Source organism: Amphibalanus amphitrite, unplaced genomic scaffold, assembly GCF_019059575.1.
Source record: "Amphibalanus amphitrite isolate SeventyFive unplaced genomic scaffold, NRLGWU_Aamphi_draft 000791F_arrow, whole genome shotgun sequence".
Taxonomy (NCBI): Eukaryota; Metazoa; Arthropoda; class Thecostraca; order Balanomorpha; family Balanidae; genus Amphibalanus; species Amphibalanus amphitrite.
This window is the reverse complement of record NW_024882285.1, coordinates 212,758-239,152: the sequence shown is the minus strand read 5'-3', so window position 1 is coordinate 239,152 and position 26,395 is coordinate 212,758. Positions and strand designations below refer to the sequence as shown.

The window sequence follows — 26,395 nt, the reverse complement described above, 5'->3', positions numbered from 1 at the left end:
GATTCTGTCTGCTCGCCTCGAGCTGTGCTACGTGATGCTGAATCTTAGAGAGGACGGCGGGATTAGGAATGGAGAACATGGGTGGTGGCGAGCGCGAGGATGAAACGATCACTGAGCTCGAAAGTCAGCGTCAAGTTGCAATGCCTTAACCGTTATTATAGCTGCAAAAGGAATAGACTCCCATCCGGCTTGCGCGGTAAATAGAGATAAGGATAGTACTAGCATACACTTGCAGGAGAGATGATAATCTGTGATAAGTTTTTATAACAGTTTGAAAATAGTGGCGCTGATCGACCAGCAAAACATGAGCAACGTTTGCAGTTCTGACGCTAATAAGACATTTATAGGCCAGAGGAGAAATGTTCAAAAATGTGTGTCTTGCAGTCGCGTTCGCATGAGGTGTCTGAGATGAAATTCTATTGAAAACATAAATTATTCAAACCATATATTTTTTTGTGTATCTTGTGTAATAAACAATCATCTTTTGAACGATTTCAGCCTTGATTTGTCCAAATTTGCTAAGAATTCCAAGTAATGCCAGCCAGTTGCCATGGAAACTATAACTTTTATTTTTGCTTTCATCCATTACTTTGAGCTGCAGAACACGATGTGACATGGATGCAAGCACGTGTGGAATTGATACAATTATGGGCCTGTTCCAGCGCCTCCAGAAGAAATTCTTGACTGGAGGCTCTACCAGAGGTTTTACTGGAGGCGCTGGAACGCAATCTGGAGATTTCTGGAGATTGGCGTCATAGATACCAAAAGAATGACGATTGTTCTCTCTTGAAACGCAAAATTTGTTTTCAATTTTAGTTAAAAAGATAAATAAAATTATAGCAATGTAATTTTCTTTACATTCAAGCTGTAAAATAATCAGTCAAATGTCCTTTGTTTACATTCGTGATTGTCACATGTGCACCATAATTGTAGACCAGAGCCTCCAGAGAAATTTGGACCTCTCAACTCTCTGGAGGCTACTGGAGGTTTCTGGAGCTTTGGCGAGAGCTTTCTGGAGCTTTCTGGAGGCGCTGGAACGCTCTCTGGAGTATTCTAGAGCTTTCTGGAGCTTTCTGGAGGTTTCTGGAGGCGCTGGAACAGGCCCTATATACACTGTGGGAATTGGACTGTATACCTTTTGGAGTGCTTATGCAACAAATATATCCTAAATTCAAGTGTTTTGGTTAAAATCAGAGTTATTTACTTGTCAGCTATGCCTCCTAAGAAGCCAAATCTGGGGAAATCATTGGTCAAGGACCGATTCAAGGGAAAACGGAAGAGGCGAGTTGGTGGTGACGAATCCTCTGTGAGTACAAACTTCATTTTATCGTCAATCTAAAGCTTATCATCATTATTACAAGGCTTGTATGTTAACTGGATGTGTGATAATTTTGACATATTTTTCACGTTTATTTGCCTGAGGGATTGCATGTTTTTGTTAATGACACTATGACAATAACAAAGCTACGGGACAGCTACGTCGGTCCCAAAGGTCAGTCGGTAGAGTGTTGGACTCAGCTTGGTGAGAGCACGCGTTCACTGTTATAACAGTCTGGGTTTGAAGCGCGGTGGACGCTTAAAGGGACACTCCCACAGTCCCACCTTAACATTAGTTTTGAGTTGAGATAGCCAAATTGGTGGCCATGGCCTGCAAATACCGGTTTGGGCACTCACAACATCGAAAAATGCTTTAATTCGAAGATATGGAATTTCAAACTTGCAGTTTTCGGATTCTAAGGGGCTAATGCATTGGAATGCCCCCTTAGAATTTGTGACGTCAGCGGAGATCTAACGATTTTTAAATCTTAGACTAAAACCATCGTTAACACGTGGTGGTATACGCTGCTTTGCGCGCAACGTCTGCCGCACTTTAAGGCTGCCAAATTATTGCTTCCAAATAAAGTCGCTAGTAACAGGGGAGATCCCAAAAAGTAAACAAAAGTAAAAGCCTAATATCTTGAAAACCAGTGAATATTTTTCGGTGAAATTTGCTAGATATTCGTTTTCGCTCTTTCTGAACCAAGGGACATTACTTTCATGCCAATTCATTAACTTTTTTGAAGGTGGGAGGGTCCCTTTAACGTTATGGGCCTCCTGACAGGTGTGGTTGCGGTTGGTGGCAGGCCGTGGCAAGGCGGAGTCAGTGAGGGGACCGGCCGTGCATGGCGATGTGCACACATTAAACTTTGGACTCCAAATTCTGCCGTAGAACCAGAATGGAGTGACCACAGGAAAGAGGGCAGGGCCGATGCAACAAGCTTCACTTAGCGGGGGCTCTGTCCTTGTGAATCCTTCCATTCTAAAGAATCGGACTAAATTTATTTTTTAAATGGGCAATAGCAATCAGATCTGCACATGCTTTAATGCTTTTTTTTCAATTTTCTTTTGAGCAGTGACATACTTAGAGACACTTATCAGCAAGTTGGAGCTGGGCATGTTATGAAACCAATATTTTATGGAGTAGGGACAGTAAGAAAAAATGTTACTTTGTGATGCCACTGATGCCGCTGTAGCCCTTGAGCAAAGACCTCAACAAACATTGTTGCCCTCAGACTTGGGCAATAAATCATGTTTTGGTCCTCACCCTTGGGCTCAGCTCAGGTTACAGTGATGTCACATCGGGCAATAATTCTACTATTGCCTGCACCCGATGCAGTATTTGTATATTTTCTACTAATAAATTGAAACTTGGACTAGCTTCATCATATAATATTGTTAACTGCACTAGCATGATAAGAAAACCATTCCTTATAATTGTTACTTTCTTGCAATCTTTCCTCTGTTTGTGCTCATTCAAAACATGAGTTTCATGCCTGTCCTCTGCATAAAATCTTACAGAAGCTCATGGCAAGCTCCTTATTGGAGAAGCATTTTTGGCACCTGTGATATGATTTTGCCTATGTTCCATGGCAGTCACTCAGATCCAGGTTACCTGTTGTTGAGCATTTTCCTGTGGTCGGTAGCAGTGGCAAGAGTGTCTAATTTCAATTGTGTCATGCAGCTGGCAGCATGCTTTTGTCTGGTGTTATTGTTGCTGACTCAGTTTTGTTTCAGCGTCATACCACCGAGGTGGGTGACGGCTATGACTGGAACAAGATAAACCTGCGCTCTGTGACAGAGGAGACCTCTATCGACGAGTTCCTCAACACTGCCCAGCTGGCAGGCACCGAGTTTGTGGTAAGCTGGTCAAAACTACTGCAGCTGGCATGGGAATGCTGGATCAATTAGGCAGCTGCTAGGGCTTGTTTGGCTATGGTCGTCTGCAATTGTTCCATCTAAATATGGATGAAGTCTAAGTAGCTAACTAAACATCAAATTTTTACGTTACAATTTTTTAGAGATTCACCTCCCAAATTGCATGGCGAGATAAAAGAGCATCTCAAACAGCATGTCTAAAAATAAATGTGTCTTTTTTCAGGCGGAGAAACTGAATATCACGTTCGTCAACCCGAAAGGTCAGATTGGCATTCCCTCGGCGGAGGAGCTGCACAAGATCAAAGAGTTGCAGCGGGAAAACATCGCCCTCTTGCAGATCCCCAGACGGTGAGCAGCTAAACCATACATATGTATCTGGTGATTCAAGGTTAAAAGCAACCCTTGCGCAGAAGCAATAGCTCAAACAAAGCAATATGATCAGCTACTGATTGTCAGAACATCGTTTGCAATCATTCTGACTGACGGTATTTGACAAGCATCTCTCAGCGATAAGGAAGGGACGATTGACCCGTGCCATAGCTGTATCCCCTACAGAATCAGCCACTTATGCTGAGCTCCCCTCACTTTCAGACCGGCCTGGGACGAGACCACGTCTGCGGCCGAGCTGCACGCTGCCGAAGAGCTGGCCTTTCTCGAGTGGCGTCGGCAGCTGGCGCAGCTTCAGGAGGCGCGCGACCTCACCCTCACCCCCTACGAGAGGAATCTCGAGTTCTGGAGGCAGCTGTGGCGTGTTGTTGAGCGAAGGTGAGGGTGGCGGGGCGAGGGGGGATTGTCGGGCCGGTGTCGCACGGTAGACGAATGGAGATGAGTCTTTGGAATTGGCGGATAGTTATGTAAGAATGGTGATAATCATAAGATCTCTTTCTCAGCCAGAACCGGAATCTACTCGAACAAATAGGCGTAGTCTTTTTTTATTATATTTGTCTTTTATTGCGTTAATAAATTCTTACGTTGCTCACATTCACGTCATACTTTGCGATGAAGACCCCTTGTACTCGCTTTTGACGTATGACATTTGCAACTGAGACAACCTCTGATGTTCTGACACTTCCCTCTCCGCCTTTGGCAGTGACGTGGTGGTTCAGATCCTGGACGCGCGGAACCCGCTGCTGTACCGCTGCGAGGACCTGGAGCGCTACGTGCGCGAGGTGGACCCGGAGAAGGACAACCTGCTGCTCATCAACAAGTCAGACCTGCTGACCGCGGAACAGCGCGCAGCGTGGGCCGATTACTTCAACGAGACGGGAATCAAGGCGGCCTTCTTCTCAGCGCTGAACGAGGCGGACGCGCCGCCTGCCACCATAGCAGAGGAGCCGGAGGAACCGACAGAGGATTCTGAGGGAGAGGGTGAGAGCTCTGAGAAGGAGGAGGCAGAGTCAGACAGTGGGGAGGAGGGCAGTGTCAGTGAGGGCCGCGCGGACGGCCCGCCGCCTCTCTCGGCCTGGCCGGCCGCCAGCGATCAGTCCGAGTCGACTGATGTGGCTGAGGACGCCTCAGAGCCCACCGGAGACGGCACGGATGACGGGGGAGGCGGCGGGGGAGGGTTCACCAGTCCCCGCCTCCTGCCGCGGGAGGAGCTCATCGCTCTGCTGAAGACGGTGCACGCCGGCCGCCGGCGCACGGAGGGGGTGGCCACCATCGGATTTGTCGGCTACCCGAACGTCGGCAAGAGCTCCACCATCAACGCGCTGCTACAGGCGAAGAAGGTGTCCGTTTCGGCCACGCCCGGAAAGACTAAACATTTCCAGGTGAGCGGAAATTACGGGTGGGAGTCGGCAGGGAGTTAGATGTGGGGATCGAATGTCCGCAATGCAAAGCTTCTTTATGCGATGTTTTAAATGCAACACAATTCTAGGATATGTGGTGGCCTTCCATTTTGCTTATTTTTATTTTTAATGGTTCATTGTAACTTTATGTTCATTCCTACTCTCATTGTTCGTGGATGACGCCTTTCTTACAACTGACCCTACTCTCCTGTTCGTTGCAGACGCTGCACATTGACTCGGAGCTGATCCTGTGCGACTGCCCGGGCCTGGTGATGCCGTCGTTCCTCTCCACCAAAGCCGAGATGGTGGTGTGGGGCGTGCTGCCCATCGACCAGATGCGCGACCACGTGCCGCCCGTGAACCTGGTGGCGCACCTGATACCGCGCCCGGTGCTCGAGAGGACGTACGGCCTGATGCTGCCGCTGCCGCGCGAGGGGGAGCAGCCCGACCGACCCCCCACGGCTGAGGAGCTGCTCAACGCCTACGGATGTGAGCGAATGATGGCAAAGTGTGGGAAATGTGAGAGTTTTAAAGGAAGAGGGCAGAGTTGGGGTAAATGTGGCTATTTGGGGTGGTCGAGGTCTGAGAGACAGCGAAATTTAGGTTCGAGATGAACAAGAGGTTTGCAATACGCTGCTACGCTAGATCAATTTTCTTGAGTCTTCGTTACCCCTTACGGTGCCAGACAGCTGCGGGCTGTTAGGAATTGAGATGCGGGCAATTACTTGATTTGAACTGTGCGTGTGATGTTCGCAGACATGCGGGGTTTCATGACCGCCCGCGGCCTTCCGGACAACCCTCGCTCGGCGCGAGTCATTCTCAAGGACTTTGTTCGCGGCAAACTGCTGTACTGCCTAGCGCCGCCGGGCCGTGACCAGGAGCAGTTCAACAAGTGGCCGCTAGAGGCGCCACGGGAGCGCGCCGCCGGCCAGAGACCGCCCCAGGAGAAAATGGTGAAGGTGAGCTTGCGGAAGCGACAGTGGGAGGAGCTAGTGTAGCTTGGGCTGGGTGATGGCCTTGATTTGCCGTAATCGGTTGTTGAAATGGCCGTGATTGTATGGATGCACGCGGCTGTCGTCCGATCTCTATTCAGTCGCTGCAGGTCTGGTTCACCAGATTTCCTTCCTTTCCAGCCGAATAAGCCGACAGCCGACGCTGTGGACAGCAGCTTCTTCAGCGCGGTGCAGAGCAAGGCGCACAGCCGGGACCACCTGGGAGTGCAGCGGGTCGACGGGCGCGCGTCGGCCGTCCCCGTCAGGTGAGGCCTTCCGTGGGATTAAATGGGATTTGCAAGCGAGCTGGTGTGTGGAGTGAGCGTTTGCAGCTCGGAATGTCATATTATGCCAGCATGAATAAAATGCTCTGAAGAAGACGCAGCTGACTTGATTAAAGATAACCCGATAGGTAAGGTGAGGATAGCCCCGTAATCAGATTCAGTCTTAGGTAAGCTGAGTTTTGGCGTCTGTAATGCCATGACTGGTATCCTAACAGCCGCGTTTGTGTGTGATTCCAGTGACGAGCCGGTATCAGAGAGCGCCTCCACCACCTCCACCACCAAACCATGGCGGGTAAAGGGGGGCAAACGGCCCAAGAAAGGTAAACTGCGCCGCGTCTACCGCCATCTGGACGACGTATGACAGACTTGTCTTTGACCATCCGGCCGCTAGGTGGCCAGTCGACCCCCTATCAGACGTTGGACTATGGGATTGTGGAGCTGCGGGGCAAACACGTGCAGAGTGAACCACTGGGGCTGAACAGAGGAGCTCGGGTCGGGGAATCGCGGGGTGTCTCGTTTTGGCTCCCTCCCATGTGCTGGAGCCCCATGGACTGACGAATAACTCTGCCCTATGACAGATGGCATTTCTGTTTGGAGTGCACTTGGCCTACAGACTGCTGTAGGGCTTGGCAAGGATCCTTTGGAGGCCTAAGCCAACTGTGATGTGTCTTATTTTGTTAGATTTATGAGGATCCATAATATATACCACATAATTTGTTGTTATTGTGTAAAAGAAAATAATCGTCGATTAGACATAGGTAAAGATGATTTCAGTTTCGGTTCCAAAACAAAGCAAAAATGGCCGTTCTATTTCCTAAGAAAAAAAAAACACCCGCTCACACAAGCGCACACACAGACAAAAGGATGCACAGCTCAGAGCGACCCGATTTCACAGCTTGAAATGTCATCCCTTACAGGAATATTTTATCTATGTCAGCTCCGCACGGTTCCAACATTTGTGCAACAGTGCCGGCAGTAGTGTGCGTGGACCCCACAGGCATCTTCACACTACCTACTCCGAGCAAATACCGTTGACGCGAGCATTTCGGTCTTGTTGCGCAGCGTTTTTCCCCCGTCTTTCACGCCATGGGCAGCGGTCATCGGCTTCAGCGTTCATGGGACACGCTGTCACTGACCGAAAAGCCAATAAACATGAACAGGGACTCGTAATGTATGCACCTTCCAGGTCAGATAACGGATTTTTCCTCTTTAGACGCAGGAATGAGTAGAAAACATCAACAGGTCGCTTGACGGTAGATGTCGCTTGACAGTAGAAGAGGAAACATGCTCGAGCTTCGAATGCGCCATCCGCTAAAGGCTCTGCGTTTGTCACTGGGTCAGCAAGGCTTTATAAAAAGCTTACGGTTATTATGCGTTAACGGTTATTTGGGCTTAGCCTCGAAATATCATTATTGGATCGCACTTTTGTATTTGTGGTCCTACTCCTCGACGTCAATTCTCTGCCATGACAACGCATTACTATTGAAATGAAGCCTGAAGGGAAGCATTTATTTTTACACTTTAACAAAAAAAGTCTCATACAGAGCTTGTCTGGAAAAAAATTGTTTTTTTTTTTTGAAAAATATCTCCAAGTATTCCAGCGTATGCGATGCTGCAGAGATGTACAGACCGCAAGGAAAGCGCGCCGCCAGAGATAAGCGCTTTGCCTGGCTCAGCGAATTATCTGATTGGCCAGACTTCCACCCCGGGACCAGCCTGTGATTGGCTGATAGAGCACGTGACTGGCCGCCATAGGTCAGCTGACGAAGTCGGGGTGGCGGCGGCAGTCGATGACGGACAGACCTGCCGGATTTTCAAAATCGTATCTTTGGGCGCAGTTCGCCAGCGCGTTTCCGTTAGCTGTACTTGCACTGCTCTGAGTCGGGTACATGATGTTGGGGACACTCAGACTCCTGGTCGGGCGTGCCGCACGGCACGTGCCACTCGTGGTCGCACGTGCTCTCTTCAGCAGAGAACACTAGTGGCAGCGGGCAGCAGCATACGTAGTCGCGGCCGCCGCTGCACTTGTAGAACTTGTGACAGTCGTCCGGATAGGCCAGCATCTGGCCGTCTGACGATACAGGTCACAGGGTCAGTGGGCACGAGGTCAAGTGTAAAAACTCAGAGATTCTGATATGAACTAATGTGTGTGATAATTTCAATGGTACTTTCCGAGCCCGGAACTTTGAAAGTTCGTGGTGATTGTAATCAATGTCGACACTAGCGGGGTTTGATACAGTTAATCGCTGAAACGATACAGCTAATAGCCCAAATCGGTCGATAAAGCGATAGATATGAAAGTACATGGTGAGATCATGCAAGCCTATTATCGTTTGATTGTAGTTACACCTCTGATAAACTGGTGATGTCGTAATTGGACCTCTATCGAGTTTCACCTTGATAATCTTTGACCGCATTTCTTCAGTGCATCGCTGCTACAACTTGATTTCTTACATTACTACACCTTTTCCCCTTCAACTTGAAAAAGTTGGAGTTCAATTTGAAAAAGATGTTATTCAATTTGAATTGCATCTTTCTCCAATTGAAGTGCATCATTTCAGGTTAAACTCCAACTTTTCAAACTGAAGAAAAAAGGTCATTCATTATATCATTTTATCATATCACTATCACCGATTTGGGGTCATATCATTTTAAGTTCACTGGTGTTAACGTAAGGTTCTGTGTGTCGCTGGGATAGAGGGAGGGGGCACTCCTGGTCACCTGTTCATGGGTGGCGGTGTAGAAAAAAAGGTGCAGTACTGTCCCGTGCAATGCGGCTGTAGGCCCATTCGCAATGAGCCCTTACCTGGCTGGTCCTTGCAGACGACTCTGGGCGGCAGATAGGTAGTAGTTTGTTCCGTTGTTGAAAAGACCGTAGTCGGCCGTTCCGTCGTCGGAAAGACCGTAGTGGTTTGTTCCGTTGTTGAAAGGGCCGTGGTAGTTCTTTCCGTCGTTGGAAGGACCGTGGTAGTTCTTTCCGTTGTTGGAAGGACCGTGGTAGTTCGTTCCGTTGTTGGAAGGACCGTGGTAGTGTCTTCCGTTGTTGGAAGGACCGTGGTAGTTTGTTCCGTTGTTGGAAGGACCGTGGTAGTTCGTTCCGTTGTTGGAAGGACCGTAGTCGACTGTTCCGTGGTCGACAGTTCTGTTGTTGGAAGGACCGTGGTAGTTCTTTCTGTTGTTGTCACTGGCTCGGCTGTTGTTGGCTGATAAGTGGTGGTTTCATCCGGGACGGGACAGCCGTACTTGGCTCGGATTCTCTGAATGTCTTGGGTAGATAGCCTCTGTTTGAAGCCTATATCTGAAATGGTTTGACGTAATGCACCTTCAGCTTGAAGAGAAAGATGTGAGGGAACAAACACGTTTCGTCGGGTTATGCCTGAGCGATTCGAGACAATAGACCGGCTAAAAGCCAAATCGGAAGCCCTTGTCCTTGGCTATCCGTGAACTCATATGTAAAAGCAAAGACATTTGATGCTCGTGTCACAACTGATACCCGTTCTCTTTGTTCCAAACTTTGTCCCACGCCCCACCCTGACCCGTACCTTTACCCCAGCTCCCTCACTGACCTGTTTCGTTGGTGGGGGAGCGCGGCCGCAGCGTGTCCTGACCGCGCTCCCGGGCCCACGTGTTGAGCGATATGTGTGTCACGCTGGTCAGGTCGTACGGGTCCGTCTGCACAAACTCCGTCTCGTTTCTGGGAGAGCGAGAAATAGAAGTGAGTTTCGGGAATATATTTATCGCAATGATACTTTTGCATGCATTCGGGAACCTGCATGCAAACTTTAGCACGAACGGCTATGTAGTTGGCAAAGAATGGACCTGACATTGATATGAAGTCCACTGATGCGCTGCAGTATCCTGATGACTCGATTCTGGCATATACCATGAACAAAGTTTTATTGCCGCTCACCGGTATTCGTCGAAGAAACATTCCAGGCCCTCCTGCACGTTATCCCACAGGACCTCGATGTCCGCGTCTCGCCCTGGTCGGCTGTGCTCGTGCCAAAAACCTGGACAAAGTCATAGAGGTTGGGGTTCGGTAACGCGCCCTAAAGCCCCAATAAACAAACAAACAAGGGGTTCAGTAATCACTCGTACATAATTATGAAAATCTACACCATTTCTCTGTTATTCGGCTTCGGTAATACCGATCTCATTTAATGTAGTGTTCAGTAGTCCCCTCGCATCCGCCCGTACCTAGAGCGTGCATGAGCAGGTGTTTGGCGTTTCCGACGTTGTTGCCTTTGATGCCGATGTTGAGGCTCTGGTTGCCGCCGCGCCTGCCGATGCTGCTGAAGCAGCACGAGTTGGTGAGCTGGTCGGTGATGAAGAGGAAGTCCTCGGAGAGCCCCGGAGACCAGGGCTCGAACCGGATGCACGGTCCGGCCGCTGTGGCCGTGCGCGATTCTATATCAGCGATGGAGATGTTGAGAATGAGTAGCACTGTGAAGAGAGGGGTCAGCTGTTGTGATTTCAGAGGTAGCCGGCCTCTAGGCCGGTCGCCGGGTAGTATGGTGTCGCTTGTATGTGCATTTGGTGGCTACATTGCCTCTGAGCGGAGCAGGAACGGAATACTGTCTACCACAGCAAGCATAGGTGAATATCTTCGATGGGGACTTGGGACCATTATTCGGTCAATTTTTATTCCTATGAATATTTTTAGTTCTGCGGACCCACTGGGTTACAGTGGACACTCGACATTGTCATTATTCCTGCAGAGTCTGCTCGTACCGTTACTATCGTACACAGACGTGGTGTAGTAGACGACTCCGTCGGGCCACAGCTGGACTGCCGGCTCCATGGGGCCCGGCCCGCGCTCCGGGTCCGCCCACGGCTCCATCTGTACGGAGAAAAAAGGGGGAATACGGGATGTGAGTGTTGACTGCCAGCTGTCGTACTGAAGTCAGTGTCGTCCCTTGCCCCCCCCCCCCTCCCCCCTCGTTTCCCTCTGATCACTCTTGAACGATCACCTCCCAGGGCATTGTGCGTTTAAAAATGTAGCATCAAATGATTGTGAAAGGTTAGCACGGATGCAACTGAGTTGTGTGTGTTTGATTATCACTCACCCCATCTAGAAAGATGTCTCCCTCGTAGAACGCTGCAAAGAAAGGGCTGCAGTGTTAGCATGCGCATGTGCATTGTGTAATGTGCATGTGCGAGATCAATGGCTTACATTGAGAATGGTGTCTCATAACGACAATAATTATAAGTTAAGTGTATTCGCTTGTATATTTTAGTGCGCAAACTGTTTGTATTCGCTTTTCAATAACTGCTCCGTCGATGATGTCGCTTTTTTCGCCATATTCCTGTGGTAACTTACGGTCACATCGAGCGTAGGTGGGAATGGGATAGATGTAGCCAGCGCCCCGTTCTTCAGATTCACTCCAGAGCACTTGCGACTGCAACGACGGCACGAGGCGGCATCGGTCATCTTGCGGTGCTCAGTGTTCACTTCGTCATTGGCACTGATACACTTGGTCATCGTATATCTGCTTTGTATAATTGATCATGGAAAATAAGGAGCGACGTGGTAATGTTTCTGTAGACATAACTGCATAAACACGCACAGCTGAGCTCCAGCGTTTTTTTTCCGTTTCAGGGAACCCGACCAAATCTGACATTCCCACAAAGTGTGAATATGGGTGATGCAAAAAATACCGACCTACCCGGTCCAGCAGCGAGTTGAGGTCGGCCGAGGCGTCGTAGGGGCAGGGCGCGGCGCGGACGGCGACCGCTGCCACTGCGATCGCCGCCACCGCCAGCGGCGCGCGGGCCGGGGAGCCACTCGGGGGCACCATGACACCGCCTCGGGGCCGGACCGGCGGCTGACTGGCGAGCGCCGCTGACCCGCCGCCAGCTCCCCTGGGGCGACAAGAGCACGCCCCGCCCTCGTGGCGCTGACCCCGATAACAGGCCCGGTCCATCGGCAGCCGCCCAGCGCCGGATGCAGGTGCTAAAACACCACAGCGCGACGGCGAATTCATTGAACTGAGGCGCTCATAAGCTTCAGAGGAACAAGGACAAGCTGCTCATACATATCGAAACTTCGATGGAAATGTCCCATCCTGTTTCTAAATATACCTACCATTGTGACTTATCAACTGTCGCAGGTATGATGCGGAATTGACGCAAGACTTGGCGCCCTGCAATGAGGCGCTCACAAACTTCAGAGGAAAAAGACAAGCTGCTCATACATATCGAAACTTCTATGGAAATGGTCCATTCTGTTTCTATATATGACTGGCGGCGTAGCCTTTCTGTTTGCCGGTCCCGTAGCTCAGTCGGTAGAGCGTTGGACTCCGCGTGGTGAGAGCACACGTTCCCGGTTACAACAGTCCGGGTTCGAAGCGCGACGGGCGCTTGGCGTTTATGGGCCTCCTGACAGGTGTGGTTGCGGTTGGTGGCGGACCGTAGCCAGGCGAAGTCAGTGAGGGGATCGGCCGTGCGCGGCTATGTGCGCAGTGCGCACGTTAAACTTTGGACTCTAAATTCTGCCATAGAACCGGAATTGCGCGATCGGAGGGTGGAGGGCAGGATCAGCGCAACAAGCTTCGCTTAGCGGGAGCTCTGTCCTTGTGAATCCTTCCAATCAAAAGGTTCGGACCAAATTTATAAAAAAAATATTGTGACTTATCAACTGTCACATGTATGATGCGGAATTGACGCAAGACTTAGCGTCCGTTCCGGGCTCCTGTTGCCAACCACACTCCTTTGACTTCGTCACCACGCGAGACGCCCACCCGGATCCCGAGTCTCGAGCCAGCTGCGGTCTGCGTCACGGAGATGGAATCCTCCCACGCGGCTGGTGCCGGTTTCATGCCGGGGACTGGGCCCGGCTGTCGGTAAAACATGTGTCACGGCCGCCGACAGATCACAGAGTTCCGACAACAGTCGGCCGGCCGAGCGGCTGCCAAAGTCCGCCGAGTGCAGCCCCCGAGGCAAAGTCCTCTGTTGCCAAACAGATGGGGCGTTTGGCAATTGCCAGTGACGTCACGTGGGAAGGTACGGAGTCCGCATGCTGGCGTAGACCATGACGAATTCAGTTGTTAGGTAACGCAAGAAAGAGTCCGGTTGTGTGTTGCGTGTGATCTTTATGCTTGTACGCGCTTTTCTTTTACCTGCCCATTGACATGCCATATCCTGGGCTCTGACCAGGGAACACAAACGCAATATGGAGCTGAAGATGTGGCGAGGCTGATATTTTACCCCAATCATGCTGACTTTAGGTACTCATGACCTCAAACAATGCGGTCGTCTCCTTTGCATTTCCTGTCTTCTCGGTACCGCGTGCTCTGTTGATATTCCCACCCCGCTCGTATGTTCTACTCGTATGAGCACCACTGAGCCTGCAGCCCACCATGCCAGGTATTCTACCTTCTAGCATTTGCCCCCTCCGAGCTCGGCTACTGTTTCTGTCCGCGACTTGCCATCTTCTGCATTCTCATGAAGCTGCTGCCCTTGGCCTGCGGTTTGAACGGACTGAAGGCTCCGTACGGTCGCGGCAGCGGCAGGCTGCTCTCTGCCTCGGGCAGGTACTGGGTGGGCCGCGGAGTCGGTCCCGGCGGCGGCGGCAGTGGCTGGGCCGTCGGCGGTGGCCGGACGCCGGGCGCCTGCCTCCCTCCGAGCGCCTGCTCAGGTGGCAGACCGGCGGCCACCCTGCGGCGCGCTTCCTCCAGCTGCGCCTCCAGTCGGGCGCGCTCCTCACACAGCCGGCGCGCCTCCGTCTTGGCGACGCTGGCCTCGGCGGCGCTGGCCATCAGCCGGCGACTGTTGGCCTTGACGGCGCGCCGGCCGGCGCTGGCCCGCTTCACCATCCGCTCGCAGTCGGCGCGGTTGGTGTCGATCTCGTGGCGGGCGCGGTCGGCGAGCCGGCCCACCTGGGCGGCGATCATCTGTCTCTCGAGCAGGCGCAGCTCGGCGCCGTACAGCTGCAGCTCGATGCGCCGCAGGTGGCGCGGCACGTCGCCGTCGCCGGCGGCCGGCGCCGGCAGCAGGCGGCAGTCCCGGCGCGCCGGCGTCTCCAGGTGCGCCGTGGCCGTCACGGTGCGCGAGTTGAGCTGACGCAGCTGACAGCGCGTGTCGGCCAGCTGGGCGCTCATGGCCTGCATCTCGCGCTCCTGCGCACCCAGACACTGGATGTGGTGCCGCTCGGTGCGGATGATCTTGTTCAGCTCGACCATGTCTTTTTCGGCCGTATCGAGCCGCGCGTAACCTCGCTCCACGAACAGCTGCTGGAGCGCGATCTTCTCCTGGAAGGCGCACACCTCCTCGTCGCGCTCGACGAGCAGCAGACCTCGCTCGTTGCGGTCCACCACCTGGCGTTTGTACTCCTCCAGGTCGGACATGATGCTCTCTTTGATGGTGTTGAGCGACATCTGACAGCAGCCGATCATCATGTCCAGCTGGTCGGCGTGCGCCTCCAGCTCCTTCATCGCGTCCTTCTCCTGGTTCATCGTGCTCTGGATCATCGTCTTGTCCAGGATTGTCTTGATGGTGGTCTGGCGTGTTACGTCATGCTGTCGCTCCAGCTCCAGCTTCCTGCTCAGCATCGTGTCCTGCTGCGACCGCAGGATCTCTGTCTTCTTCATCAACTCGTCGCAGTTGGTCAACGAGATATTCAGCTGTGCCGACATCTCATCTCGTTCTTTCTTGGCCAGCTCGTAGCGCTCCGCCAGCTGTTTGGTCTGTTTCTCAGTTTCCTCGCACTTTTTGCGGAACTTGGCCACCACCGTGAACCGGTTGCGCATCTCGTCCTCGTTTCGTTCCACCTCGCCGCTCAGCTTTCTGAAGACGCGCGCGTTCGTGTCACGCTGGCGAATCAGGTTGTTATATTCGCGGCCGAGCGCCTCCAGTGTCTTGGTGAGCGTCTCCTGAGTGCGCAGTAGCGTGCCGCGCTCCTTGGCCAGTTTGTCGATGCTCTGCTGCTCGTTAAGTGTCAGCGAGTTGAGGACGTTCGTCTCGCGGTGCGCTGCGTCCACATCACGCTGCAGGGCGTACCTCTGGGCGGGTATCTCGGCGGTGGCGCGCGTCTGCAGCTGCATCTCGCGCTGCAGCTTCTCCACCTCACTGCGCTCGACGCCCATCTGAGAGCGCTGCACGCGCAGCGACTCCTCTGCGCTGCGCAGGTCTCGCTCCACCCGCTCCACGGCTTTGTGTGCGTCGCGGAGCGCGTTGTTCTGCTGACGCATCTCTGAAGCGAGCATGGCCAGCCGGCTGTCGGTGCGGTTCTTCTCCTCCATCAGAAGGGCCGCCCGCTCCCGGCACCGCTCCGTGTCGCGCGTCAGCGCCGTGCACTCCTTGCTCTTGGCGTCAAGCAGCTTGTACTCGCGGTCCATCACCTTGATGAGCTCGTTGCGCTCGTTGTCCACCTTTTGTGCGGCGTCCGTTGTTTCCTTCAGCTGGCCGATGATGGTGGACACGGTCTGGCTGAGTGAGTCACTCTGTTTGCGCAGTTTGGCCGTGTGTTTCTCCTCGCGATCGGCGTCGCGACTCACAAGCACCATCTTGGGCAGCAGCTCCTCCTTCTCCTCCTGCAGCGCCTGCAGCTTCTCCTCCAGCTTGGCGATCTTGGTCTCCCGCTGCGGGATCGTCCGCTCGCGCGTGTTAATGTCCTCCAAGAGGTTGCGTACTTCCTGTTTGCGAACGCGTATCTCCACCCCTAGCTCTCGGATGTCCTTCTCCAGCATGGCCGGGCTGTTTAGGTAGATCTTGGAACTGGACAGGTTCGTGGAATCGACTCTCTCTTGGAGGTTTTGTCGTTCTTCCTCCATGTGACGTGTCTTGAACTGGATCTGGTAGATAGAGTTCTCCAGCGTCTTACGCTGCTGAGTGAAAGAGGCCAGATACCGTTTCAGCTCGTCGACGTTCTTCCCCTCGAGATCGGCCATAGTCTGAATGTCAGAGATGTCGTCGGCGTTATCACGTTGCTCATTGCCTGCCTCCTCTCTCGCCTTCGCCTTCAGCTCCTTGAGGAACGCGTTCGTCTCCAGAATGTCCTCCCGCAGGCCAGCGCGGTTCTGAATGCACGACCAGAACATGGACTGTAGATATTTGTGCTTTCGCTGCAGGTCCTTATACTGCACCTCGTTGATTTTGCCGCTGGTGAAGAGGTCGTCGAGCACCTTGAGTCCGTCGGCCGGGTCCACGATGTCCGAGTCGAGCGGCTCGAGCAGCTCATGCACCTCGCTGTCGCGCCGGACGGTGCTCAGCGTGTCGCCGTCGAGGTCGGCCTCGGTCAGCGGCGCGTCCCAGCTGTCGTCGCTGGCCGCCTCCTGCGGCGTCAGCGAGTCGGACGAGTGGGAGCCGACCGTGGTGTGTTCGGTGGGGTCAGCTGCCTCTGACGGCCCGGGGGTCGGCGCTGAGGTCGGGTCAGGAGTCGGTTCACCAGCCGCCTCTTCAGTCAGCTCGGCAGCGGCCGGCGGATCCTCTCCAGTCACCTCGCCGCCCTGAGCTGCTCCACCTCCACCCTCAGCTGCTGTGGGTGCCACGTCATTGTCAGTCCCCGCCGCCGGCTGGTCTGTGGCTCCGCCCGGCGCCGCGCCGCTGGTCTCCTCGGCGGGAGACCTGACGGTGGCTGCCGGGCTGACCGAGGCGGGTCCCGGGCTGGCAGAGACGCGTCCAGAGTCCGAGCTGTCGGCGGACAGCGGCGACAGACTGGACAGAGCAGTGTCCGAGTTGGACGCCGGGTCGCTGTCCGACATGGTGTGCAGAAGGGGCGCAGATGGAGGCTACCAATGGCCGCAGAATGCGATCATACAAGGCTACTGAATATTCTCTGGCGATTTTGGATGCTTGATGGAATATTATTAATTCGTACGTACACCACCAAATCTCCCATTCAGGCCGAAGAATTACCTGTCAAACAAAATAAGACAATAGCTACTCCCCAAGCGCTTCTACGTAACACACAATTTTTGGCATTTGATAACCATAAGCGATGTAAAGGAAAGGCAATTCTCGTGCCATACAACTTAATCCGATTCCTCGTGAAACCGAATTACGGTCAAACGTTCCCATCGCTGATGGTTTACTGGATTTGGTATATATAGAGCCTTGGATTTGCTTATGCAAGATTCTCAAGCTGATGAACACAATTTTGTTCTTGTAGATCCTTTATGGTTTGTGCTCTACGTGAAGCTGCGACTGGTGGGACCAACAACCAAGGCCGCTATGTAATGGATGATAGGAAAGAGACACCAATAGCGGCTAAGCTTCGAGGATTACTACACATCTCGTTCCTAGAATTGAGTTTGACAATGCACCCGACTTCCTGGCAATATATTTATCACGCTGCCATCACCGTAATACCCGCTATAAAGCTCCAATCGCCGAACATAAAGACATAAAATACACAGCAATGCTATCGTCAAATGCTGCACGATTACACTTCAAAATACGCTGTTTCAGTCGATACAAGTTCAAAATAAAATCTTGTTCTACAAAATCTTGCTCACCTATGGAGTACAGCTGTATCATACTAGCCATTAATTAGATCCACACAAGCACACAGCTCTAACAAAGCTTTATCACATTAGCTGTATGTCGCCAGCCCAAGAGAGGCTCAAAGGATATAAGAGCCCGACGTCTCCTCATGGCGCCAGTGCCTCCGGCAAGATCTCGCCACAGGGACCCGTAAAATGGAACCTGCAAACGGTAGAAACACGCTGTCAAAAACATTGAATGATGCATAGACCCCTTTAAACAAGGGGTCTGTTTAAAGGGGTCTGTGAATGATGCAAACCGTCAGTTACGGGGTCGCCACAAAGTGGAGCTTCTCTGCATAAATAGTGCATCGTCAAGATCCTATTGAAGCACTCCGTTGTAGTGCAGCACCACACGATTCTATACGGTCTAGTCTGAGGAGTTTTGTCGCGCCAGATGGCACCACTGGATTCTCCAGGCACCGCGAGACTTCAAGACGACCGATCGGCTCTACCCGTCGGGCACTTTCTCAGCCATACATAAAATATTGACCTTTTCAGCGGCTGTTGTGAGACCAAGTTACTACAAACTTTGCAAGTCCTAGCTTGTAGCAGGCGCTCCAATCTGGGAAGACGCTTCCAAATTTCTTAAATCAAGGCGACCGTTACACTTCGCAACTCACACCGCCGCCGATCCCTCTAAACAGTTTAATTATCATTATCATCTCCGTGACTCACACTTACTCGAGCTCACACACAAACTCACCCGAACTCTGCGGTTTTCGGCGTGGGCTCCAGGTTGAACTCTGCCACGGGCACGCCTCGCTCTGCCACGCTGGGCGCGAACATGGCCGCTGGGTAGACGACGGACGAGGTGCCCACCACCAGACACAGGTCACACGCCTCCAGCTCAGCTTCTGCAGGGGAGACACAAACATTGAGATTACTACATGAGAGCTCGGCTTCTGCGGACACGAACATACAGGGCTATGAATACGCAGAGCTTGGCTTCTGTAGACACGACTAGCGGGGAATGAGTACACTAAACATCGGGAATGTTGCACCGAAATAGTGTGACAGGCAATTACGCGTGATACCGCAACATTGCACGTTACACCGAAAACGGCACGATAAAATGTAATGAGGTGACTAAGTGACACAGACAGATAAGATGAAAGCTGGGGAGTTAATCAGTGGCAGGTTATTTATGTAAGTACTAAAATGATTTCAATTCGGCTGATAGTAAACGTACCGAGGAACACATTGCAAATGACGACAGATCCGTGCCGTCCCTGAGCATTCATCCACCCCGTCCCTACTCACCGGCCTGACCGAGCACCTCTGCGTCGAGGTTCTCCCCGAACCAGACGACGTGGGGCCGCAGCAGGCCGCCGCAGCCGGGCTGACGGCAGCGCGGCAGGTCCTTCACAGGGATGTGCGCGCTCGGAGTGCTCGGGTCCGGCGCGCTGCCGGGGACAAAATGACGTCAACAAAAGCGCAGGTGTGTACTAGCTGAGAAGTGCGGGCATTCACGCTTATTGATGCGATAATTCAGACTCTAACTCTCACAAGCAGCGTGAATTGCAGAAGAACAGAACAGAAGCTGAGAAGTGAGAACCTAATGAAAGCAGTGCCGCAATCATTGTCTTTGGAAAGGTATCCACAAAGAACCTTTTTCTTCCTGAGAAATAAGACCCAACCGATGTCAGATCAGCCATTGATCACCCGCTGTATCTCTCACCCTCTCTAAGCCACTTACCCAGTACCGGCCAGCGCCGGACAGATGGGGTCATCCCTGTTCTCCTCGACATGCCGGCAGCGCGTGCAGCGTGTTTTGAACAGCGTGCCGTGCAGCTCGAGCACGTCCTGAGATCCGGCGCGCTGGTGCAGACCGTCAATGTTCTGTGTGATGACGCGACACCGGCGGCCGGCCGCCGTCCAACGCTGCTGTAGCGACGCGATCGCCTCGTGCGCCTGGGAACGGTCAAACGAACTCAATGAAGGGAGAGGTCGCTGCTGGTGCACGTGTGGTATCATCATATTTAACACGTGTTATCGTCAATGGAACATCTTGTCGATATTATTCACCGGGAGGCGGGCACAAAATTCGATTACGTGACGGTAGACCATCGCCTGAGTTTATGTGGACACAAAATGACTTCGACTTTCGGCACACTCCAAAGTCCGACTGATGTCGCAAACAGTTGATTTCCTGATGAGGCAGGAAGTACCAGGCAACGCAGGCGCCATAGTTCCATTGACTCGAATCGATGAGCCGCGGGCGATAGAGTGGGCGGCCGAGACGGATATCCGGACACATGCTGAAACTCCTACACACGCTCACGTGCTGTGACAGGGACCAAAGGTTATGCGGTAGCGTGGTGAATCAGATGTGTTTCCGTCGTAACAGGGACGACCCCGACCCGTGCCGGGAAGTGTGGTAAAGTTCCGTCCGCCCACCTATCTTGCCACACACCCTTCATTGGAAGTTAGCGAGGAATGTAATTGGGTTTGTATCGCATACTTCGCGACTTTCTGTGAGCTCAAAGGTCGCAGAATGTCGGAAAAGATCAACACGGCCATTCTTGGGGAAGTCATTGGGGAAGTCATTCTGCTACTAACGCATTTTGATGTTTTGAATGCATGTTACAAAGCAAGGTGCGATAATATGGAGCTCCGGAACCAGTTCAGAATCCTGAGCCGCTGTGCCTACCTTGTTGGGCTGCTTGGAGGCCATGTTGTGGCGCCGGTAGTGGTAGAATTCCCAGACGAGCGAGGGCTGCTCGCGGAACGCGCCCGGCGTGGCCAGGTTCTGCGCCTGGTACCGCCGCCACCAGCCACCAGCGCCGCGGAACGTGGGCACGCCGGACTCTGCCGACACGCCCGCGCCTGAAGACGCGGTCAGCGGGAGGTCACCAGAGGTCACCTGGAGGTCACCAGAGGTCACTTAGGGGGAATCGAGTAGACAGAGGTATCTGAGGTGATAAATGGCAAGATGAAAACAGTGCTGTATCACAAGATGTATAACGATCACAAAGGTAGTTACTATAGGTACTCTGGTAAAACCTACAGCCAGCAGCGGCGAAACACCTTCTGGGCCTATGGGGGCACTGCCGACTAAAACACCTATGAGGGCCCTAAGGGGGGGTGGGGGGCACTGCCGACTTTTGGTCCCATTCTTCATGCAACGCCCATTGGGCTAATGTTAAAATGCCAAAATCAAAGGGGGGCACGGTGCCCCGGTGCCCTCCCCGTTCCGCCGCCTATGCCTACATACAGCATCTTTTGGGCAGAGATTAGAGGCGTACGCAGTACGCACCTGTGAGCACCACCACATGTTTGGCCGAGGCCAGTGTCTCCCTGAAGGCGGCCATGTTGGAGCTGGGTCTGGGCGCGGCCATCTTGGAGGCCCCGGCGAGGAGCAGCGGCGGACAGAGGCGGCGGGCGGCGAACAGCATCGACTGCGGCTGCGACACGAGTCTGTGGGACGGAGGGGGTGCGACAGGCTGCCACCCAGCTGACGGGCGGCGTGTCGGACACTGGGCACTGACAGGCAGACAATACCTATTACAAACAACAATAGAAACCAAGATTGAGAGGCTCTGCCTGCTGTGGGCTTTGCAGAAGTTTGAGCGTTAAGTGCAAAGCATTAACGAGCATGTGAGATGGGTGTCTGTGATGAGGTCACCCGTGAACAGATAGTGGACATCTTCAGCATCCAGCGGGCAGCGATAGTTATTCAATGACGTACGCCATTCAATTACGCCTAGATTCGTTCGAGCAAGCAAAACACGCTCCCGTTTGTGCATCACTAGCGAGGTCATAAACAAACCCTGCAACAGGCAAAACAGTTTGCAATTGAACCATAAATATATATTCCCCGTAACATTTCTAAATGCATCTTTACAGACAACGGGTAGATACAGATACTTTCCTCTTGACAACACGAGACAGTATTATGGGGCTTCCGGCTATAATCAACCAAATAAATAATTGCAATTCAAATCTCATCTAAACGTAGCCCTTCTCCGCCGGACAACTGTTACACGCACCAGAATCGAACGGATGGCAAATATAATAGTTCAACAGCCGAGACGTCATATTGAGAACGCCCCCGTTCGCCCCTTACTTGGGCGCATGTATGCAGGTAGCGTAGTTGTCACCCTGCCGGCGCCTTTGTACCAGAATGGCACATTGATGGATAAATTATGTTGAACTCGACCAGGCACAACACTCACTTTCAGCATGCATACGGTTAAAATGAGCGAGCCAGGACATGCAGCTTATGGCTTCAAGGTCCATTTCAAGATGTCCGAACAAAAGAACGTAACACAAGGAAACGCCCTAACGTAAATGTTCGCTTGCGGCTTATGGCTATTGCAAACGTCAATCCTAAAACGCAGCATCAATATTTTTCGCGACAAGCATTATCAGCTACAAGCACTTTTGCACTCGGCTTCCTTTAACACACTAGTGCAACCATCATGTAAACCAGTAGTTTGTCGTGCCGTGATGATCGTAAATTACACTATTGATTGCATAACATTAACAAGTGAGATATAATAACATAAGACAACAGATCCAGGCGCAGATCACTCACGTCTCACACCCAGTCCATTAAGAGTACCAGTTTGATTGCCTCGAAAACATTGAAGATGCAGCAAATAAATAACGCCTTTGCAGATCGTCCATAACGCAGATCTGCTAAATAGAAGCCTCACATTATGAATATTACGGAGTGGCAAGAGCGCTGAACAACATTTGTAGGATCACAGCGTAGCTGCCATGCCACTGATCACGGAGATGCGCCGTCATTTGTAGCCCCGCACGGATCTAAGCAGCCAGCGTTCGGCCTCACTCCACAGTCAGCTGTCACATCCACTGAGCACGCGCACCCAATCGTCCGCAGCCCAGCGCACTCCTCGCGGCATGCCCACCGGCCGGCCGACAGACTCAGTCCAGTAGGCTGCTGGTCTGCGCGCCGCCGTTCGGTATCAGATGACTGCGGAACGTGGCGTCTCGCGCGCTGACCTTCCCGCTGGCCCAGGAGCTGCGCGGCCGGCCCCCGCTACGATCCTCCTCCACACTGGTCACATTCTTGAGCGCGCGCGCGCCCGGGAACGGCCGCAGCGGGTCGCGCCCGGTCAGGTTGAGCAGCTTGCTGCGCAGCTCCTTGAGCTGTTTGCGTCTGCTCTCGTATGAGGCGGCTCGCAGCGCGGCCACCCACTGGTCGGCGGCGGCGGCGCTCACGCAGGCCATCAGGTGGCGTCGCTCGCGGTCGCTGTCGAACGTCAGGCTGAAGCAGAACGACATGCCCTCTGCAAACGGCTCTGGCTGCACGTGCACATTCTCCAGCACAAACAGGCCGGCCGGGCCGTCGGCCGACACGCCGCCGTACTCGTTTAGACGGTAGTAGAACAGCAGGTTGTGGCGCAGTTTGAACCAGCGCTCGCGCGTCCGCTCTTCGCGCAGACCGGAGCGGGGCGGTTTGTGGCTGAGCCGGCCCTCCAAGTCAGCACGTCCCTCGGCCACGGCAGCCATGTCCTTGGCGTTGGAGCGCATGGCAAGGAGGGAGAGGCGAGAATGGCTTGTCTCCAAGATGCAGTACAGATGGTGGAGAGCCCAGAACTAGAGACACCACTCCTTATTCCTGAAACACGGGACGCAACCATGAGCCGACCGCACACTAGCCTCAGGCCTGTACTCGTGAATGGTGAGTTTGTCTTGAATGAAAGTGTTGCCAAAAAGCTAGTATTTTTTTACCAAGCATTGAACAACATTCCATGAGCACATCTTTTAATTGTGCAAGTTAAACTTCCAAAATGACCAGCTACAGCTAGTGTGCGGTCAGTTTGACTCTGGTAGGTATCCTACCACTTCCAAGTTCAAATCCTTCAGTATTGTGATGTGATGTTTATGAATGCAAATAACAGTTAAAGGAGATATAGTTCACCACAATTATTAACTGAAGAATGATAATAATACAAATAGACAGCATTTAGTTCTGAATTTTTGTCTTATTGTGATCCTAATCACCCTGTGGATCACATACCTACACAGGTTAGCAACCTGTTTTGGGTGTGGGCCAGATATGAGATTTGGAGGCAGGCATGAGGCAGTGGGCTGGAGCATAGTATGGTTGCAATTTTCTAAAATCACAAGCAATATTTGGGAAATATGACAGCATTATTTATCCTTGCCGGCATGGGGGGGGGGGGGTGATGAATGATGCAACCCCCTAGTTTTTCCCGAATAACTCGGGTAAAAAGCGATTGATTGCGACAAAACTTTCAGTCCCCTAGCACTGATCAATTTTACACCTACCCTGAAATTTGTATGACCCTGACCCAAATGACCTTTGACCTACTTTCCAAGACCAAGACCCCGTCACTGTTCAATTTTTCGAGTTTTACATGTTTCTAGACTAGTTTTTGGAGCTCAGTAGGCGGAACTATGGTCAAGCGTACCCATTTTCGGGAACGCATTATCGTTCCCATGTTTGGGAACGATAAACCCAAATATGGGAACGCCATGTAGGCATTATTTAAAACAAGAAAAAGAACCGTTAAATGACGTCCAAAAAATATAAAACGATCGTGAACCGCCTGATATTTGTCTCAATATTGTTGGGAAAGAGTTTGATATTGTAAGGCCCATCGTAGTTTCAAATCATTCCCCTATTTCTAAAGCAGTCCATCATCCGGGCCACGAGCCCAAATTTGGGAACGCTCTCGTACACTGGCGCTGCAAGCGTTCCTTATTATGGGAACGGCGTACCCAAAATTGGGAACGCTTTCACCGACGCCTTTCAGGGGCTCTTTTCATTAACAAGCATCACGTCCAACGCCGCGAATTATTGTCAACGCAACAATCATCAGATGACCTTTCCGGCAAGACCGTCGCATGTTTCGCCCGGTCTTCTGCGCTTTTATTCCCGTCGATCTCGCAGCGGGCACGCCCCCCTCTGCAGGATTACGTAATTCACAACGCTCAGCGATGTTCAACAAGGTCTTCCATACCTATATCCACCGTCCGCGCCGAGGGCGGAGACATGTCAAGCACCTGTCTGTTTATCACCGATAGTTGACGAGCACAAGGAAGTATCCAAAAATGGGAACGCTGAATATGTTACACCCTCAAAACACCTAGTCCCAATGAAAATCTAGTTTTTTCCTTTCTTGATGAGTGTAAGTGGCAAAAGGCCTGGTAGGATGGGCACGAGGAATGATCGAAATCAGCATAAAAATTATAAATAAGCCACACAGAGCGACCTATATAAGAGAAATTCCCCCAAAACGATCACGCTTAGCAACACGGAAGACAAAAACCACGCTCATGACGCTCCTTATAAAACAACTCTAAACAGCTAGCATCCAAATAAAATATGTCTTTCTGGGATGATAAAATACAGCTGAATAATTTTAAACCACTGAAACTGAGTTTACAACAGTAGTTCGGTAAAATCACTGACGTTCCATGCGGTCGTGCGCCCCGACAACAAATGTCACCAATATTACCCCCGGACTGTCCGCGTGTTCGCTTGCATATGTCAGCATCTGGTGTCGCTAGTATGAAACTTCATAACCAGGCGAAAATTATTATACTTGACCTCAAAATGTAAAAAACGCTTAATTTTCCTTAAAATTGCAAGTTAAATGTAGTATAACCCATGTTTTCACCATTCCGTCATTTCAAAAAATCATTAAAAATATCATTCGACGGTCAATTTCCTTGTGCAACGGTCAGATTAAAGATAATTTTATAGAGACTTAGTAGATACTTAAATTAGCGTGCACTTTTTTGAGACGTGATGCACTAATGAGTTTTAGTGGGCGAACGGCCGAAAAATTACCTTCCGTTCCCATAAATGGGAACGCCCGTTCCCATATTTGGGAACTCCGTTCCCAAAAATGGGAACGTTCCTATATTTGGGTACTCATGACCATAGTTCCACCTACTGAGCTGAATTCGAATTTCGCAACCATTTAACCATTTCAATCATACTCAAAATGCCTTAGATGAAACTGACCACAAAAAGTCCCTGATCCACAGACTGAGACCCCGTTGTGAAATTATCAAATACGCAGATGGCGGGCGGCAGATCACAATCAAGATTCCAGGACATGCAACGATTAGGTGATACAAAATTTTGATGCAGACAGATGGCGAATGCAGGTGAGTCAGACATATCACACCTTACCTTGCAAATGACGAAAAGCACTTTCTTTCAAATGACACAGAGCGTTATTTCCGAGTTATGTCCTGTCTGTTTCTATTCAATTCCTCAGAAAATATTGTACAACTGGTTTGTCCTATCTGCGTCATTTATGAACCAAATTGATCTTGGAATAAAATACAGCAATTGGTCTTGCTTTAAATTACTGCAACTTTTAGAAACTACGCGCCAAAAGTCTTAGAAATCACAACACATAAAAATAACCTTACATTCTCAATAACGTTAACAATTATTGATGAATGCCGTGGTAGGCATGTTATAGGTAAACGAGCCGCTTTTCCCATATGTCAAATGCAAGGTCATCATTTATAATTCTGAAAACTGATGCTCGCTTGTCTTTCGTCATCTGCGGTACAGCAGACCCTAAAATGGTGCAGTCCAGTCCCAGCGACCCCAGAGACCCGCCGACCGCTACGATCGCGCATTATAATTCCAGCCAACACCTGAGTGACAACCTTCAGCCGCGGTAAACAACGACGAA

At 51.7% G+C, this 26,395-nt stretch overlaps 5 protein-coding genes across 8 annotated transcripts; 1 reads left to right on the top strand and 4 right to left on the bottom strand.

Annotated features, from left to right (window-relative positions):
* Positions 1 to 583: 583 nt before the first annotated feature.
* LOC122366217 (large subunit GTPase 1 homolog) lies at positions 584 to 6,977 on the top strand. The gene is made up of 10 exons (XM_043338198.1): positions 584 to 632; positions 1,119 to 1,306; positions 3,055 to 3,177; positions 3,419 to 3,543; positions 3,787 to 3,960; positions 4,286 to 4,964; positions 5,204 to 5,471; positions 5,739 to 5,941; positions 6,116 to 6,240; positions 6,496 to 6,977. The coding sequence occupies exons 2-10, from the start codon at positions 1,214 to 1,216 to the stop codon at positions 6,617 to 6,619; spliced, it is 1,914 nt and encodes a 637-aa protein (XP_043194133.1). The 5' UTR covers positions 584 to 632; positions 1,119 to 1,213; the 3' UTR covers positions 6,620 to 6,977.
* Positions 6,978 to 7,053: 76 nt separating this feature from the next.
* LOC122366218 (zinc metalloproteinase nas-14-like) lies at positions 7,054 to 12,596 on the bottom strand. Of its 2 annotated transcripts, none has more exons than XM_043338199.1 (9): positions 11,925 to 12,596; positions 11,579 to 11,657; positions 11,325 to 11,356; positions 10,990 to 11,098; positions 10,456 to 10,701; positions 10,169 to 10,268; positions 9,825 to 9,952; positions 9,065 to 9,556; positions 7,054 to 8,329 (listed from the first exon to the last, which is right to left on the bottom strand). In XM_043338199.1, the coding sequence occupies exons 1-9, from the start codon at positions 12,240 to 12,242 to the stop codon at positions 8,115 to 8,117; spliced, it is 1,719 nt and encodes a 572-aa protein (XP_043194134.1). In that variant the 5' UTR covers positions 12,243 to 12,596; the 3' UTR covers positions 7,054 to 8,114. The 2 variants fall into 2 exon arrangements, with proteins under 2 accessions (XP_043194134.1, XP_043194135.1); XM_043338200.1 differs by having other exon boundaries at positions 11,579 to 11,747; positions 11,925 to 12,545.
* A 733-nt stretch (positions 12,597 to 13,329) lies between these two features.
* On the bottom strand, positions 13,330 to 17,181 carry LOC122366216 (coiled-coil domain-containing protein 146-like). Its single transcript, XM_043338197.1, has one exon. The coding sequence runs from the start codon at positions 16,956 to 16,958 to the stop codon at positions 13,662 to 13,664; it is 3,297 nt and encodes a 1,098-aa protein (XP_043194132.1). The 5' UTR covers positions 16,959 to 17,181; the 3' UTR covers positions 13,330 to 13,661.
* A 338-nt stretch (positions 17,182 to 17,519) lies between these two features.
* LOC122366220 (NAD-dependent protein deacylase-like) lies at positions 17,520 to 26,077 on the bottom strand. Of its 3 annotated transcripts, none has more exons than XM_043338202.1 (7): positions 25,879 to 26,077; positions 20,998 to 23,328; positions 20,392 to 20,567; positions 19,438 to 19,652; positions 19,002 to 19,144; positions 18,445 to 18,595; positions 17,520 to 17,901 (listed from the first exon to the last, which is right to left on the bottom strand). In XM_043338202.1, exons 2-7 carry the CDS (start codon positions 21,134 to 21,136, stop codon positions 17,847 to 17,849), a joined length of 879 nt encoding a protein of 292 aa, XP_043194137.1. In that variant the 5' UTR covers positions 21,137 to 23,328; positions 25,879 to 26,077; the 3' UTR covers positions 17,520 to 17,846. The 3 variants fall into 3 exon arrangements, with proteins under 3 accessions (XP_043194137.1, XP_043194138.1, XP_043194136.1); XM_043338203.1 differs by having other exon boundaries at positions 20,392 to 20,604; positions 20,998 to 21,158; XM_043338201.1 differs by having other exon boundaries at positions 20,998 to 21,158.
* Positions 22,632 to 23,240, bottom strand: LOC122366212 (pleckstrin homology domain-containing family J member 1-like). Its single transcript, XM_043338191.1, has one exon. The coding sequence runs from the start codon at positions 23,238 to 23,240 to the stop codon at positions 22,632 to 22,634; it is 609 nt and encodes a 202-aa protein (XP_043194126.1).
* Positions 26,078 to 26,395: the final 318 nt, after the last annotated feature.

Bases quoted from the DNA above. Each gene is read 5' to 3' on its own strand.
- LOC122366217 (XM_043338198.1), top strand. From the start codon at position 1,214: ATGCCTCCTAAGAAGCCAAATCTGGGGAAATCATTGGTCAAGGACCGA. The intron at 3,178-3,418 runs GTAAGCTGGTCA...GTCTTTTTTCAG, and splicing joins TGGCAGGCACCGAGTTTGTG to GCGGAGAAACTGAATATCAC. The intron at 3,961-4,285 runs GTGAGGGTGGCG...CGCCTTTGGCAG, and splicing joins TGGCGTGTTGTTGAGCGAAG to TGACGTGGTGGTTCAGATCC.
- LOC122366218 (XM_043338199.1), bottom strand. From the start codon at position 12,242: ATGAATTCGCCGTCGCGCTGTGGTGTTTTAGCACCTGCATCCGGCGCT. The intron at 11,357-11,578 runs GTAAGTTACCAC...CTTTCTTTGCAG, and splicing joins CACCTACGCTCGATGTGACC to CGTTCTACGAGGGAGACATC. The intron at 9,557-9,824 runs GTCAGTGAGGGA...AAACCATTTCAG, and splicing joins CTCCCCCACCAACGAAACAG to ATATAGGCTTCAAACAGAGG.
- LOC122366216 (XM_043338197.1), bottom strand. From the start codon at position 16,958: ATGTCGGACAGCGACCCGGCGTCCAACTCGGACACTGCTCTGTCCAGT.
- LOC122366220 (XM_043338202.1), bottom strand. From the start codon at position 21,136: ATGCTGTTCGCCGCCCGCCGCCTCTGTCCGCCGCTGCTCCTCGCCGGG. The intron at 19,653-20,391 runs GTAGGCACAGCG...GACCGTTCCCAG, and splicing joins CCTCCAAGCAGCCCAACAAG to GCGCACGAGGCGATCGCGTC. The intron at 19,145-19,437 runs GTAAGTGGCTTA...TGTCCCCGGCAG, and splicing joins CCGGCGCTGGCCGGTACTGG to CGCGCCGGACCCGAGCACTC.
- LOC122366212 (XM_043338191.1), bottom strand. From the start codon at position 23,240: ATGCGCTCCAACGCCAAGGACATGGCTGCCGTGGCCGAGGGACGTGCT.